This window comes from Panicum virgatum, unplaced genomic scaffold, assembly GCF_016808335.1.
Source record: "Panicum virgatum strain AP13 unplaced genomic scaffold, P.virgatum_v5 scaffold_5593, whole genome shotgun sequence".
NCBI classification, from domain to species: Eukaryota; Viridiplantae; Streptophyta; class Magnoliopsida; order Poales; family Poaceae; genus Panicum; species Panicum virgatum.
In genome coordinates this window covers 15,087-30,605 of record NW_024376582.1, presented here as the reverse complement: position 1 = coordinate 30,605, position 15,519 = coordinate 15,087, and the positions used below count along the sequence as shown (strand labels likewise).

The window sequence follows — 15,519 nt, the reverse complement described above, 5'->3', positions numbered from 1 at the left end:
GATAGTTTCTCACCCTTCAAAATGTGTCCTTAACATATTAATTTACGATTTAAAATTTGTCCATAGGAACTAAGTTAGGAGATTAATAACATAAGGAAAGTGATCAACATAGGTAACACGTCAATAAGGGGACTCATGTGCCTTAACTCAACCTTACTAAATTAATCTGTATGAGAATTTCTAAAACATAAATTATCATGGAACATAGGGAGTACCTTGAAATCTATGTTTAAATATGTCATCTACTTTTTTATCCCTGATGTGGTGATGTACGAATCTAAATTTCCTTTTAAACTTTTGTTAATTTAGTTACTTTCTATTTATCTATTTTCTAATAATAGCTAATACTGGTAAATGTAGATGTAGTTTTTTAATTTTAAAATGACATAGATGTCTAATTTATATGAATATATTGGGTGTGTAGATTATTTACTATAATATATAATATGGTTTTCTATTTAACTTTATAAGATTATATTAAAGAAATTAAACATGTGTGAAAAATTACATGTAATTTTTAGGGTTATTTTAAATAATATTTCATAATGTAAGTGGGTAATTCAAATACAATTAAAGGGGTTACCTTAAATCATCTCTTATAATATAGATAATTTGAATATATAAATTTAGTGTGCTTCTTTAAGTTCTATTTCATAGGGTTCTATGTGAATTTGTTTAAAAATAGAATGAATGCAATAATTATTTCTATAGATATATGTATTTTAAAATATTTAATACTTACTCTATCGGTCTAAAACTATAAACCACAACTAACATTTGATTCAATGTTTGGCTATCTATTATATTTAATAAAATTATATGTATAATATTTATTTTGTTGTGTTTTTTCGTTCTTTCTAAGTATTTTATGTATTATGTTTATTGTGTATTTTCACTAATTATTTTAATATTACTGGCTAGATGTTGTACCACAACAAAAAAGTAAAACTTTAAATGGTCCTCCAAGATGTATCAATGCATGGATTAATTGAAAGTTAATAATAAGAAGAAATATAAAAAAAGATTTTTAATGGTCCTCCAAAAAGTATGGATTTATAGGTTGAATACAGTGGGACATAGGTTAATAATAAGAAAAAATAAAAAAATAAATGATCCTCCAATCAATGCATAAATTGATTGCGGTGGGAGGTGGGTTAATAATACGTAAAAATAAAATAAAAAAATTAAATGTTCCTCTGTGAGGAATCGATGCATGGATTGACTGTGGTGGGAGGTGTGTTAATAATAAGGAAAATAAATAAAGAGAATTTGAATGATCCTCTATGAGGAATCGATGCATGGATTGATTGCGATGGGAGATGGGTCACCAATGGCTACTAATAATCATGGATATATTAGAAGGCCAGATGTTTCTGATTATTGTGGAATTTTCTAGACTTTTTTCTCTTTTTCTAGAGCGCTTCGTAAGCCAGTGCATCCTTTTCATCTCTAATTAATAATAGTAAGATGTTCAGTTGCAATTGTTCTCATCCACAACTACAAATCATTTCAATGTCCCAGTTACAACTAGATCATTAAAACCGTTGCATCTAGGACCGACGAGGCGATTGCAATTACAACTAAGGAATATACTCAATCGCAATTGGCCAGATCCTGTGCGTGACTGCAACCGCTTCACTGCTGCCGTAATTACAACTAGGATCTTTAAATCGGTTGCAACTAGGACCAATAAAGCGATTCCAGTTACAACTAGAGAATATGCTCAGTTGCAATTGGCCTGACACCACAATTGCAACCGCTTCAATACCCTGGTTACAACTATGATTATTAAGCCTGTTGCGACTTAGCTAGGACCAGTAAGATGAGTGCAATCCGGCTTAGTTAGTTACATGACAGAGGGTAACTAAAAAAGTAATTACTCTCGTGCAACTAGCTTACTATCCTAGTATATGTTTTGTTCTAACCAAAGACTACTCAAGTCCTTTGTTTTGTTTTTTCTTGCTCGATCCATACACCTGTTAAGTTCGTCAATTACCATCAACATCCACACTTTCTGCTTTCAGTGCAACTGTTTTCAGCAAATAAAAATGTATTATTATCCTGCCTATTGTTAGGTATTGAATCCAGGAACTCAGAAGTCACACATCACAAGTAGGAAATAAATGTAATTAGAGTTGATTCGTCTGAGCTAGAGGCTATGGTATGTTCATCTTGAGGAACTAATCATTCATCTATTCGAGATCCTCATCTTCTCCTTTGTGAATCGAGGCTATGGTACGTTAATCTTAAACACTGTTACCTTTCTCTTTTACATGGTCCAAAGTACGAAATCCCCTCGTATATATAATGCTTCCTGTTTCATGTGATAACAGGAACAAGAAGGCTAGATGAGACTGTTTGCGGCCACAGTTGTGCAGCTCAAAGACTAAAAGGCTAAAGAGCTCAGCTTCAGGATAGCAGTCTACCTATTTTCCTAGGTCAGACATCAATATCATCAACTACTATTTCATATAGGTCTATCAGATGGTGCCAGTCATACATCATGTTAGCAAAATAACAAAGAAACAATCATGCATGAAAAAGCGCCATAGGATTCAGTTAGTTTGGAACATGCATAACCCATAATTTATTGAGAGTACAGCTAGTTTTTGCAGATCATTTTTTTGTTTCAAAAGTAGCAGCACATGTTCAATTTGGTCTGCAGGATTTTTGGGCAAGGAGACACTTTCAAAATAAATGATGGCCAGTATCGAAGGTGCTGCTGTGTCTGCAATTTTGAAAATTTTGGCAAACAAGTTAGCTCCATCGATGATGAAGCAATACAGCTCTATAGTGGGTGTGAATGTTGGCGACGAGTGCTTCAATTCACTTGTGCAAGTTTCTTTTCTCCAGGATGTGAAGGAATATTTTGGGAGAGTGTGTTGCGAGATGCATGATTTGCTTCATGATCTTGCCCAGTTCATCTTGGATGAGCAAATTTCAACTAATGTGCCAAAGGATGCAACCAGTTCCACAAAATACCACAGATACTTTTCCTTAGTTCAACAGCCAAAAAAACCTTTGCCTAGAATGTTTTTCAAGAATGCACGTGCTATATATGTTGATGGTGGTGATTGTGATGATATAATATTCAACAAGGCCAAGAATGCAAAGCACTTGTGCAGTATCATTGCAAACAATAATCTATCGACAACAGTGCTCACTGCCATATTTCAGACAAAACATTTGAAATATCTTGAGATGTCAAGATTGCAATGTGAATCACTCCCTGAAACTATGTCAGATATTTGGAGCCTGCAAGCTCTGCATCTAGAATGTAATAGCCTTCTCGAGTTGCCCAAATCTATTGGTAAGCTGCAAAAGTTAAGAACACTGAACCTATCATGGTGTATGAAGCTAAAGTTTTTACCAGATTCAATTGGTGACTGTAATATGCTTTCAAGCATTTGTCTTTGCCAGTGCATGGAGCTTGCAGCCTTGCCAAATTCTGTCGGTAGAAATAAAAAGCTAAGAGTTCTTAAACTAGATCATACCAAGATTAAGGAGCTACCTATAGTTATAACAAAATTGAGAAATCTACAATGTTCGAGTCTACGTAATTGTTATAGGCTGGTAGAGTTGCCCAAAGGCATCGGAAATTTGGATAAGCTTCAAGTTTTGAACCTAGAATATTGTGTGCAGCTGGTAGAGCTATCTAAAGACATTAACAACTTAGAGAAGCTTCAAGTTTTGAACTTGGAAAATTGTGGGGAACTGGTAAATCTACCTGAAGGCACTAGCAAGTTGGAGAAGCTTCAAGTTTTGAACCTCGAAGGCTGTAGGAAGCTGGTAGAGCTCCCTGATGGCATTGTCAAGTTTGAGAGGCTTCAAGTTTTGAACCTGAAAGATTGTGAAGAATTGAAAGGGATGCCTGTAGGCATTGGACAATTCAGCAGTCAACTACAAAAGTTGACCTTATTTGTTGTGGGTAATGGTGAAAAGTTTGCTGGAATATCAGAGCTCGCAAATGTAGGTAGGAATAGTGAAGGTCTAATTATCAGAGGTATTTCACATGTGTTGGAGAAAGATGATGCACATAAGGCATGCTTGAAAGAGAAGACAGATTTATAGAGGCTGAAGCTAGAATGGAAGATGCGTCAGAAAGGTGAGGTGAACACTGAGTTTTTCTTTAATGAAAAGGTGGACACTATGTTGGAGGAGGCTGTACTTGATGGCCTAGAACCGCCAGCTGGGATTAAAGAGCTAGAAATTTGTGGGTACTCAGGCGAGAAATATGCATGGTGGATGCATAATCAGGTTGTTGGTACTGAAGTAAAGGGGCAAGCTTGCTTCCAATTTTTGAGGGCGATGAAGCTATCTGATTTCCAAGGATTGAAGCATCTACAAGGGCTTGTGGAACTTCCTTGTCTGGAGGAGCTTGAGCTGCACAAGATGCCTTCTCTTGAGAGCATAAGCTGTGGCCCATTTCCTTCACTGGTGAAGTTATTAATGGATGATCTACCTAGATTGGAAGAAGTGTGGTTGGTAGCAGAGAGGACCATGTCTGATGGAGAAGAGGGAGGAAACTGCAGCAATTGTGCACCTCACTCGGGACAGGTCCGAGTTGGTAATTGCTTGACATGTCTGAATATATCAAATTGTCTTACATTGAAGATCAAGACATTCCTACCTTTGTCTTGTCACCTGAAGCATTGGAAGTTCTCCGAGTGTGCTGGGAAGTGGATCACAGAATCTAATTACCACAGCCAATTCCATTTCGAGAGGTCCAATTCATACTTCTATCATAGCCACCTACAAAACACCGGACGTGAGTGGGAGGTGGTGCAACACATGACAGCATGGGAATTATTGAAGACTTTTCTCATTGATAATGCGCTAGGGGAGCTTCGATATCCACAAGAGCTAAACATTCTGAACTGCTGTCGCCTTAGTAGCCTTCCTCAAGCAATGGGGCAACTCACATCCCTCCAGGTGCTACGGATAGGAATGTGCGACGGACTTAAGCAGTTGCCGGAATGCTTGGGCGAGCTCTGTTCTCTTCGAACTCTACATGTTGAATGGCTGCCCAAAATAAAGAGCCTTCCCCAATCGCTGCAGCATCAGCATCTCACATCACTTGAGGATCTTAGGATTCATGCATGTCATGCACTTCATGAGCTGCCTGAATGGCTGGGAGATCTCTGTGCTCTATGCAAACTCCACATTTCTGGGTTGGATGGGCTGGCTTGCTTTCCCGAATCCAAGTGCCGGCTCACGTCCCTTAAAGAGCTCTACATCGACAGCTGCCCACGCATCACATCCTTTCCACAGGGGATGGAAAGCCTGGCCTCCCTTGAAAAGCTATGCATCTCTAGGTTAGGAGGAATTGTATCCTTGCCAGAGGGCATAAAAGGCTTCACTGCTCTGAAGAAATTGGAGATCATTGACTGTCAGGGAATAAAATCCTTGCCAGAGGGTATAAAATGCCTCACCACTCTGAAGAAATTGGTGATCAAGAAGTGCCCTGATCTGGCGAGGCGCTCCGAGGAAGGAAAGGGGAAGGACTGGCACCTCATTTCCCACATTCCTGATGTGTGGATTGATTGAGGTGAGACATCGGCTAATCTAATTGCTCATCTGATGAACATGTCAGTCAGTTCTTCCTTCCATGCCCACAGCAGATGCTATGGGGTAATTGCCAACGGCCCGCGAATTGGGGATGCATCCCGTTCTTCTTTTCCTTTTAATTAATTCCTGTAACATATAGTCCTAATTTCCTTTCTCTGTTCAAACTATCTTTAACAAAATATCTCATGTTCAAACTATCTTTAAGGATAAAACTAATCATAATAAAATAAGCAATAATTTCTACGTGAATTTTAATTACTGCTTGCCTATTAATTGCAGGGTTAAGTGGGAGCCCGTGATCAGCCTGTCGGTCAAGATGAAAGACCTGCATCAGCATGGGTGAAGAGGTAGATCAAGATCTTGACGCTGTATGACGTCAACCAATCCATCACAACCTTTCAAGTTGATTTCGTCGAGTGGCCTCTGCTTTGCCATGAAGAGATGCACTGGTTAGTTTTCTGTCTAACTACTTCGATCCTGCCTGTGTACTCAAGCAGGCAGCCTGCGAGAGCTTCCTTTGCTGCCTCGCGCCATGAAGCAATCTGCTGAGCTGCACCTGCACGGTTTGTTCTCCATATTCGGTTGTATGTATTGTACTGTATCCACCACACAGCCCTATTTTCTCAGATCTAGCGCATTTGCCGGAACAAGCAGTGCTCGTTTGGTTTCATTCACAAACGATATTTCATTGCAGTTTCAGAAAAGGGGGAGAAAACATTCTGCTCTGCTTGCTCGGTTACAAGCTAACTAAAGGATTATGGATGCTCCTGGAGAGATGGAGCAAGCCAGGGGCGACCAGCCTCGGACTTGCCGGTTGCTGCCTCTGCCATGGCGCGGCCCGGCGTCTGTGCGTGGTGGCACAGCTATGCAAGGGTGGTCGCGGCTAGCCAAGGTATGGTGGGTGTGCCAAGGCATGGTTAGGTGTCCGCGTGAACACGGCAATTGGCGATGCACACCACCTGTTGGGCGAAATGTGTGGCCGGTGAGACATTGTTTGGATTTCACCTTTATATCTTTTCCTTTTCTGTTTATCTTGAATTGATTCTGCTTCTTCTGCATTACGGTTGGTTTTGAACCCCAAGACGGAAGAAGATGGCCGTGGCCGAGGCATGGACTCATCAAGGTGAACGGCGACACCCACAGCCAAAAGTACGTCGACGAGGCCACCAAGAAGGAGGTCAAGGACATCTTTCGGCCGCTATGACCGCACCCTCCTCGTCGTCGACCCCAGGCGCTGCGAGCCCAAGAAGTTTGGTGGGCGCGGAGGTACCAGAAATCGTGTCGTAATTGCTAGATCATGTATCAATTGGTGTTGCGTGTTCTGGTTCTATACCTAGCTACATCTTTACATATATGCTATGGGAGTTTAGAATTTTAAGCCTAGTAGTCTCATACGTGTAACCCACAGAAGGAGTTGAAGGAAACACCGGCAGCTACCGGCAACATGTGGAGTTTTTTGTCCAAACTTTTTTGAGGATGCTGCATAGACATATGTTGCCTCTTCGTCAAATATCTTGAATTTCTGAGACTATATGCATATTATTAATTTTCTCAGTAGCAAACCATCAAAATGCAGTTAATTTCATAAAACATTCCAGTGTTGTTATAACCGGATCCAGCCGCCGCCGGTCCTCCAACGACCGGATCCGTGGCGGGGCCAGCCTCCGGTGCCTCCGCGGGCTCCACGCTGCCTGGACCAGCGCCGCCTCGTCCGGATCTGCCGCCACCGGCCCTCCTCCGCCTCGTGCCGACGCGCGGGAGGTACACGGAGCGCACCTCCGCCGCCGCCAGGACCGTCGCCGAGGTCGTGCGTGCGTGCCACGCCCAGGGGTCATGCACCGGGACCTCAAGCCCGAGAAGTTCCTGTACGCGGGCAAGAGCCCAGACGCACGACTCAAGGCCATCGACTTCGGCCTCTCCGTCTTCTTCAGACTAGGTCAGAATGCTCGCTCACACAAGATCCATTGCAGCCAGTAATTCGCATGCTTGCTCCTGTCCTGCACGGCTGCACGTAGTAACAATTCACATCTTTTCCTCCGTCTGCCCCTTGCGATTCAAATCCACTGAGTTCCACAAAGTATATATAGCTAGCAGTCCTAATCAGGAGTGAATACGTTCTAGTGCAAAGATGACCTGATTGTTGTAGCCGAGTAGCTAACGAGAGACTGAAAACTATCCTTGTTCTCCCTGTGCTAAAAAATTACTATTAGCAAGGTATCACTTTCAGTTATGAATCATTATTGAGTAGGTTAGTCAGATATATAGTTAAAGTTCTTCGTCAAAGCTCTGTTATATTATAGTGTTATCATCTTATATTTGGTGATTTGGCAAAGATTGGATGGAAACTGTCACAGTTTATGGGAAATTATGTTGACCGTGGCTACTACTCTGTTGAACGTGTCACATAAGTGTAACATTAGCCTATCCATAACCATCATCGCAGTGATCATGAGCATGATAGGTGTTTAGTATGCACTGTGCACACTCTGTAGCTGGAAAGCTGATCATATCTGCCTTATGGCGTATCCACTAGATTGTGCAACTTTACTAATTTTTTTGTACTAATGTTGTCCCCTGTAACCAAACAGCTTTTAGTGGCTTTAAAAGTTCGCTACCCTCACAGGATCACCATTCTCAGAGGGAACCATGAAAGACGACAGGTATATGGTTTTTGCTGCAGAAATTATCCATTTTTTCTTGCTCCATCACTTCATTCTCTGTTATCAGCTTGTACAAACTAATTTTTTTAGTTAAATTATTTTCTGATCACTTGCAGATTACTCAAGTTTATGGATTCTATGATGAGTGTCTAAGGAGTAAGGAAGTGAGTATCTTTGCTTAGGTTACTGTAATTTCTGCTATTATTCTCTGGAAAATGAGTGTCTAAGGAGTAAGGAAGTGAGTATCTTTGCTTAGGTTACTGTAATTTCTGCTATTATTCTCTGGAAAATACTATCTTGATATCATGGGGCAGGGCTTCATATGCAAATTGAAAGGGATTAATATCTAGTATACTCCAAAAACATAGTTTTTTGCGCTGGAAAACTACATGTTGTGGAAAAATGTTAGTTTAAATTAATTATAACATGCCGAAGGATCGTTTCTCTACTGTGCCTAGCTAGTGTGGAAGTTAATCAGACATTGCAATGATTCCATACTTGCAACTTCTGTCGACTAGTCTTGAGATGGTTAAGGTTACTAAAAAAATATCTTATGAGAAATGCTGTTTAAAGTATTACATCTTTTGGAATTGCTATGATAAATTATCTTGTTGGTTCTTTAGGAAATTGACTCAAGATTGGCCAGAAGTGATTGATTGAAGGCTGGCGGTAAATTTCAGTTCAGACTAAGGGTCGCTGCAAGTGATTGATTGAAGAATGGCAGGAAATTTCTGTTCGGCAAAAGCAAATCCATCTCTTGTAGGTTTATACTGTATTCTTTGTATTAGCAGATTTTTGGAGCTATGAAGCCTAGACGATTATAATTTGTATTTAATTAACATTTGGTGTGTATGCATTGGCTGCTGTTTATGGGCTTTATTGAAAGTAGAAATGGGCTTGGCCCATAAATGATTGCTCATATTGGATGTTGAAATGGCTTGGGCCAAAACAGTTAAATATGTTGAACGTCTTCAAATTAGGCCTTAAAAGCCTTTTTAAAGGGCCCATCCCAACCATTTGGGCTGCATAAAAGCATCCCAAAATATGCTTAGAGCAACTCCAACAGATTGATCTTCTCCTTTCCCCTTTCTCACTATATAGGGAAATCTCCTTTTTTTAATTTCAACATATATGGAATAAGTGCTCTAGCAGATTGATTTTTCCCCCTTTCTATATGGAAAGGGAGATGTGATGTCTCCCCTTTCTATTGGGGATTGGAGAGAAATTATTGGGGATTGAGAAAAAATAAAAGGGAAAGGGAGATGAAAAATCAATCCGCTGGAGTAGGTTTTTTCAACATAAATCCCCTATATTGAGAAAAAGTGGAAAGGGAAAAGAGGAAGATCAATCTGTTGGAGTTGCTCTTATGATGATTAAATTCATCATAGATCCTGTTCCACGCCATCTGCCACATCAATCGCCACGTCAGCACATAACCATGTCATCAGCCACATGGCAGTACCAGGGAACTATTTTGTGACACTCCTCATGACGGTATGTAGTGTCATTAGCATCTGTGACAGTAAATTTACAGTCATAAAGTTTATGACTGTTTATATATTCTGTCATAGAAGTACACAAAGACAGGTCTTCTGTGACTGCTGGAATACTATCACTAAAGTGTCATAGATTACGTTCGGTGACTAAAAAACCCATGATTATGACTCTTTCTAAGTATCATAGAAGGCCTGATATATTGTAGTGATGCAAACCTTAAAAAGAAGGGGCAAACATACAGTTGTAGGTACAAACGAGGGCAGATATGCAATTTGCCCTTTTTTAAAGTATTGTGGCCTTAAGGATTGAAGCTATAACCTTCGGCTAACACACAAGCAGAACCTCAAATTTAGTTCCTAGATTGAAAAGTTGACCAAGTAACACATACTACTAGCGTGTTAATCCAGGCAAAAACAAGTGACCTACTCCTGCAAACAATAAGTTCAGTAGTGCAATTGGGGACGGCCCTGCTCAGACTCAGTGGAGCTTCTCCACTTGGATCTCCACCTGCTGGCTGGCGCCACGGACGGGCTCCCGCGGCAGCGACACGACGCTGGCGACGTCCACACGAACTCCCAGCTCAGCCTCGCCGCGAACCGTGCCGTCCCCGCCGGCCACCACGCACTGCACGGTGCCCGCGCCCTGCCGCAGCACTAGGAACGCCACGCGACGCCCCACGCCGCGCACGCGCCCGCGCCCCGTGGCGCCTGTCGGCTCCAGCAACGCCAATTCCGCCCACGCGTACCCCTCTTGCAGCTGCCGGACCTCTCCCATGGTGGCCGCCGTAGTCCTCCCCCTCGTGGTGCTCACGTCCGGAAGTCCTGAGTACTCCTAGCTAACACATGTAAACTATAAATCTTATTTGAGAGTTTTGCATTGTAATTTTTCTCATGTTCATAGTTGGCCATAATACCAGTGTGTTCAGGCAATATTGGTCACAGTACCAGCGTGCATTGGACAACATGAGCCATGTTGAAGTTAAAGAAAAGAAACAATAAATAAATCTCTATGCCTTCATAACATCACAAAGATACTGGTGGGACAATATGATAAGGAATCTGCCAGTACTGAATTTTCATTATTCCAAAGATACATGCACAAAGGCTGACTGTCCAAGCACACACTATGACTACGAGTAAGCTACTTTTGCTTATACTCTCCCCCGAATCAGTTCTTCATACTTTTCTGTCTGTTAACCCTTTGATGCTAAAGCATCACTGATTCACTGTGATTTGAATCTTAATGCTACAATGCTTTGTATTGTCCTTATGCAAAAATGAGTGGGCTAAGTATCACAAATTAAAATTTTTATTGCTATTTTACCTTATGATCTATACTTCCTACTATATTGTAACTTTCAGAGCATGCAAGCTGATCCCAAAGATATCAAACAACTGAGCAGAAGAAGACCACCTGATTGAGTGCCATCTATAGTTCTATACATGTAGCATGTTGCTTAGCATTTTGGTGCCATCTTAGCATTGTGATAGTTAATCTTTATATCTTCATGGATTGGTTCACTCTGGTACTTCACTTTGATAGACACATTTTCTTGCTAGGGGTCGGGCGAGATAGGCCAACAAGTGCACATGAATGCTGGATCTAGGCAAATGCTTCCATACTAGGAACAACACTCTAATGAAACATCGAGTTGCTCCAGAGCAATAACAATGCACAAGACGGAATTTTCTGACCCAAATCTTAAGCTGGCCATCAGTTTTTAACTCAGGTGACAAATTTACCTTTTTATTATTACACAACATTGTCCTTTTGCAATATGATCATCCTACGTATGCAACACCTAACTATATACTCAGAATAGGCTATGGAACCATTAAAACATGGGATTAATCTGTTTTTTTAAATGAACCTGCAGGAGAGCTGCATGTTATATTGAAAAGTAGAAAACGCCCAGAGGGGCGAAGGTAAAATTTACAAGGCAGAACAAGAAAAACGGAGCTCCAACAGCTGCCAAGTCGGATTAATATGTTTGATCTTGCTAATATTGACATAGTGTACTGGTCAACTCCATTGAGGGTGCGGCAAAGCCGCGCTGTGTTTCTAGTATATACTTATTATCATTTGAATGGACAACACACAATCAGGAGCTAGCACAAGTGCACAACTATCAACTACTGCGAATAGCTACGTCAGTGCACTAATTAGTTGGACGATCCTTCAAGTTCGTGCTAGTGCACCTTGTTTGAAATCTTTCTTCCCTTTTCCTGCTTCTCCTATGAGTGGGAAGACTGCTGTTGATGTATGCAGATGAGTCGCAACTCTTCAGTCTCTCAATCTTTCTGCTTGTGTGCCGTGTTTGTATACTGAATTCTGGGTGAGCTTTTTTCTTTGGTCCTGGTTCTGCTTTCTGTATGTAGCAGTGCTGTTTTTTCTGAGAGGAGATGATGTGATGATCAAATTGTTTCCCTTTTGTTTTTATTGGCCACCATGATGGTTCAAACTGTATTAGCTCTATCTGATTATTTCCTTCACAATCTAATTTTTTGAAACCATTGAAGCCTTTATTTTATCTCCGCCGTGTTGTTTCAACGATGTTGTTTCAACAATGCCGGTCCCAAGCCCAGATAAAGGAGGAGGGTTGTGTTAGGCATGGCGAGCCAATGTAGAACCCATCTACTCTTATGGAGATGAAACCCAAGAGAAAACCATTGGGGCGTAACCTTCTTAGCGGCGTGCCATATCGCAACCCGGGTATGGTGTTAAATGAGCAAGGGCCGGGCCATCACCCCATTGGTGCCGCGCCATATCGTGATCTAGACGCGGTGTTAAGTGAGCAAGGATCGGGTCGTCGCTTCCTCAGTGGCGCGCTACATCGTCTCACGGGTGTAGTGCTAAATGAGCAAGGGTCTTCGCACCTGACTCAGCGGGTGCGAGGGGTAAGGAAGCTAGTCGTGCCAACTAGGATCCATCTAGGTAGCTGGAATGTAGGGTCCCTCACAGGTAAGTTAAGAGAGTTAGCTGACACAGCGATTAGGAGATGTGTAAATATCCTATGCGTCCAGGAGACGAAATGGAAGGGTCAGAAAGCGAAGGAGGTGGAGAACACAGGCTTCAAGCTTTGGTACACAGGAACAGTTGCAAACAAAATGGAGTGGGCATCTTGATTGACAAGAGTCAGAAAAATGGAGTGGTGGACGTCAAGAGGCTGGGGGATAGGATCATCCTAGTCAAGCTTGTTGTTGGTGACTTAGTCTTCAATGTTATAAGTGCGTATGCTCCCCAGGTAGGCCATGATGAGAGTACAAAGAGGCAGTTTTGGGGTGACCTAGATAGCTTGGTTAGAGCGGTACCCACCAATGAGAAGCTTTTCATAGGAGGAGATCTCAATGGCCATGTAGGGTTGTCTAATGCAGGTTACGAGGTGGCACATGGAGGGTTTGGGTATGGTAGTAGGAATCAGGAGGGAGAGGAAGTCTTAGACTTTGCTATAGCTTACAATCTGATGGTAGCCAACACCTTCTTTAGGAAGGTGACCTTCTGTAGTGGCCATCACGCTAGTCAGATTGACTTCATTCTCACAAGAAGAGAGGATAAGAGGACATGCTTGGATTGTAAGGTAATACCGGGAGAGTGTGTTGTCTCTCAACACAAGCTCGTGGTGGATGATTTCCACTTTCATCTGCGTACCAGACGGGATAAACAAGTCAAAGCCGTGAGAACGAAGTGGTGGAAACTAAAAGAGGCGGCGTCAGCAGACTTTAAGAGAAGGGTTATCACGGAGGGCTCTTGGGAAGAAGGGGAAGATGCAAACAACACGTGGGAGAAGATGGCAACTTGCATTAGGAAGGTGGCTGCGGAAGTGCTTGGTGTTACCAAAGCGAGCAAAGGTGCAACTAAAGAGACTTGGTGGTGGAACGAGGATGTACAATAGGCCCTTAAGGAGAAGAAAGAGCGATACGAACACATGTTCTATGATAGGAGTACAGATAACATAGAGAGGTACAAGGTGGCAAAGAAGTTTGCAAAGTGAATAGTGAGTGAGGCAAAGGGCAGAGCATATGATGACCTTTACCAAAGGCTGAGTACAAAGGAAGGAGAGAAGGACATCTACAAGATGGCTAGGGTTCGTGATAGGAAGATAAGGGACCTCAATCAAGTCAAGTGTATTAAGGATGCGAGGGATCAACTCTTGGTTAAGGAGGAGGACATCAAACTAAGGTGGTGTGAGTACTTTGATAACATGTTCAATGGGGAGAGTGAGAGCACGTCCACTGAGTTGGACGACTCCTTTGATGATGGCAATAGACACTTTGTGCATAGGATTCAAGAGTCTGAGGTTAGAGAAGCCATAAAAAGGATGAAAGGGGGCAAGGCAGTGGGCCCTGATGCGATCCCAATTAAGGTGTGGAGATGCCTAGGAGATATAGCTATTGTTTGGCTAACAAAGCTTTTTAACCAGATTGTGCGATCGAACAAGATGCCCGAAGAGTGGAGGAGAAGTATATTAGTACCAATCGTCAAGAACAAGGGAGATATCAAAAGCTGCACTAACTACAGAGGGATTAAGCTAATGAGCCATATGACGAAGCTATGGGTGAGAGTTATAGAGCATCGTTTGAGAAGATTGACGTGTATTACCATGAACCAATTTGGGTTCATGCCAGGGAGATCAACCATAGAAGCAATTTTTCTTTTAAGACAAGTTATGGAGCGGCATAGGGAGCTAAAGAAAGTCCTACACATGGTTTTCATGGACTTAGAGAAGGCTTATGATAAGATACCAAGGAAGGTTATGCGCTGGGCTTTGGAAAATCATAAAGTCCTAACAAAGTATGTGGCCTTCATTAAGGACATTGAAAGTGAACCGGACGCCTAAGAGGGGGGTGAATTAGGTCTTTATCTAAATTTTCGCTCACCTAAGGGCTACTCAAATTCACACCAATGTCACACTAAGCAAAACCTAAACATGATATGAACGGTGCAATGACGGTTTTGCTAAGTGTGTCTACTCTACCAAGAGCATACAAGCAACCTAATAGCAACTCTAGAATATTTCTACTCTAGACAAGCATACAATCAATTGCAAGTATGAGAGTGCAGAATATAAATGCGTAGAGTAAAGAGAGGGTTTGGAGAAGCAAACTCCCGGAGTAGATGACACGTGGATTTATCCCGTGGTGTCGGGGAGGCAATCAATCCTCCCCACTAGTCCATGTTATACAAGTCCCTCTCGAGGGCCCCGTGACTTGAACCTCCAATGGAGATCAAGACAACCTTGTCCTCTCGAGGACAAGGACACCGCATGCGCCCGAGGTGATCCTTAATCAAGGATCAACTTCGCGTCCGGGAACCGCCTAGCCACCCAAAGCCTTGGGCCACGTCTTCCCGGTCAGCTTCCACTAATGTAGAGCTTCGGACAAATCGCCGAGGGCCTCCCTCCCTCTCACAAGTATGGTGGCGACCCCTCCTCCCGAAGGACCTCGCAAGATTACAAACCACACACCTACAAGTCTTCGTGCTCTCGAGCACGGATAAGCTTTGAGACATGCAGGTCTCAGTGGGTGTAAGGGTGTTACAACTCACACTCTAATGCACTAAGGCTCTAGAATGCTAAGGGGGGTTCTTTCCTAGCTTGGATGAGTATTTCAATGTGTAGTAGTGAGCTAGGGGTGCTTGGAACCAAGGAATGAGTGCAACAGCACTTGGGTAAGCTCAGGGGTGTCCAAGCACACAATGGAGGCCGACCATGGGGGTATATATAGGCCACACCTCGAAATATAGCCATTGGGGGAAACTACACATTTGCAGTGAACGACGGTCCGTCCGTCGTGTA

At 42.3% G+C, this 15,519-nt stretch overlaps 1 protein-coding gene, 3 long non-coding RNA genes and 1 other non-coding gene across 5 annotated transcripts; all 5 read left to right on the top strand.

Annotated features, from left to right (window-relative positions):
• Window positions 1-2,700: 2,700 nt before the first annotated feature.
• LOC120694413 (disease resistance protein TAO1-like) lies at window positions 2,701-4,071 on the top strand. The gene has a single exon (XM_039977529.1). The coding sequence runs from the start codon at window positions 2,701-2,703 to the stop codon at window positions 4,069-4,071; it is 1,371 nt and encodes a 456-aa protein (XP_039833463.1).
• A 1,789-nt stretch (window positions 4,072-5,860) lies between these two features.
• Window positions 5,861-6,940, top strand: LOC120694410. The gene is made up of 3 exons (XR_005683478.1): window positions 5,861-6,131; window positions 6,269-6,550; window positions 6,651-6,940. It is a non-coding gene; the product is annotated as an uncharacterized LOC120694410 (long non-coding RNA).
• Window positions 6,941-7,177: 237 nt separating this feature from the next.
• LOC120694409 lies at window positions 7,178-8,388 on the top strand. The gene is made up of 3 exons (XR_005683477.1): window positions 7,178-7,504; window positions 8,157-8,228; window positions 8,345-8,388. It is a non-coding gene; the product is annotated as an uncharacterized LOC120694409 (long non-coding RNA).
• A 2,694-nt stretch (window positions 8,389-11,082) lies between these two features.
• On the top strand, window positions 11,083-12,154 carry LOC120694414. The gene is made up of 2 exons (XR_005683480.1): window positions 11,083-11,454; window positions 11,602-12,154. It is a non-coding gene; the product is annotated as an uncharacterized LOC120694414 (long non-coding RNA).
• On the top strand, window positions 12,126-12,211 carry LOC120694415. The gene has a single exon (XR_005683481.1). It is a non-coding gene; the product is annotated as a small nucleolar RNA Z102/R77 (small nucleolar RNA).
• Window positions 12,212-15,519: the final 3,308 nt, after the last annotated feature.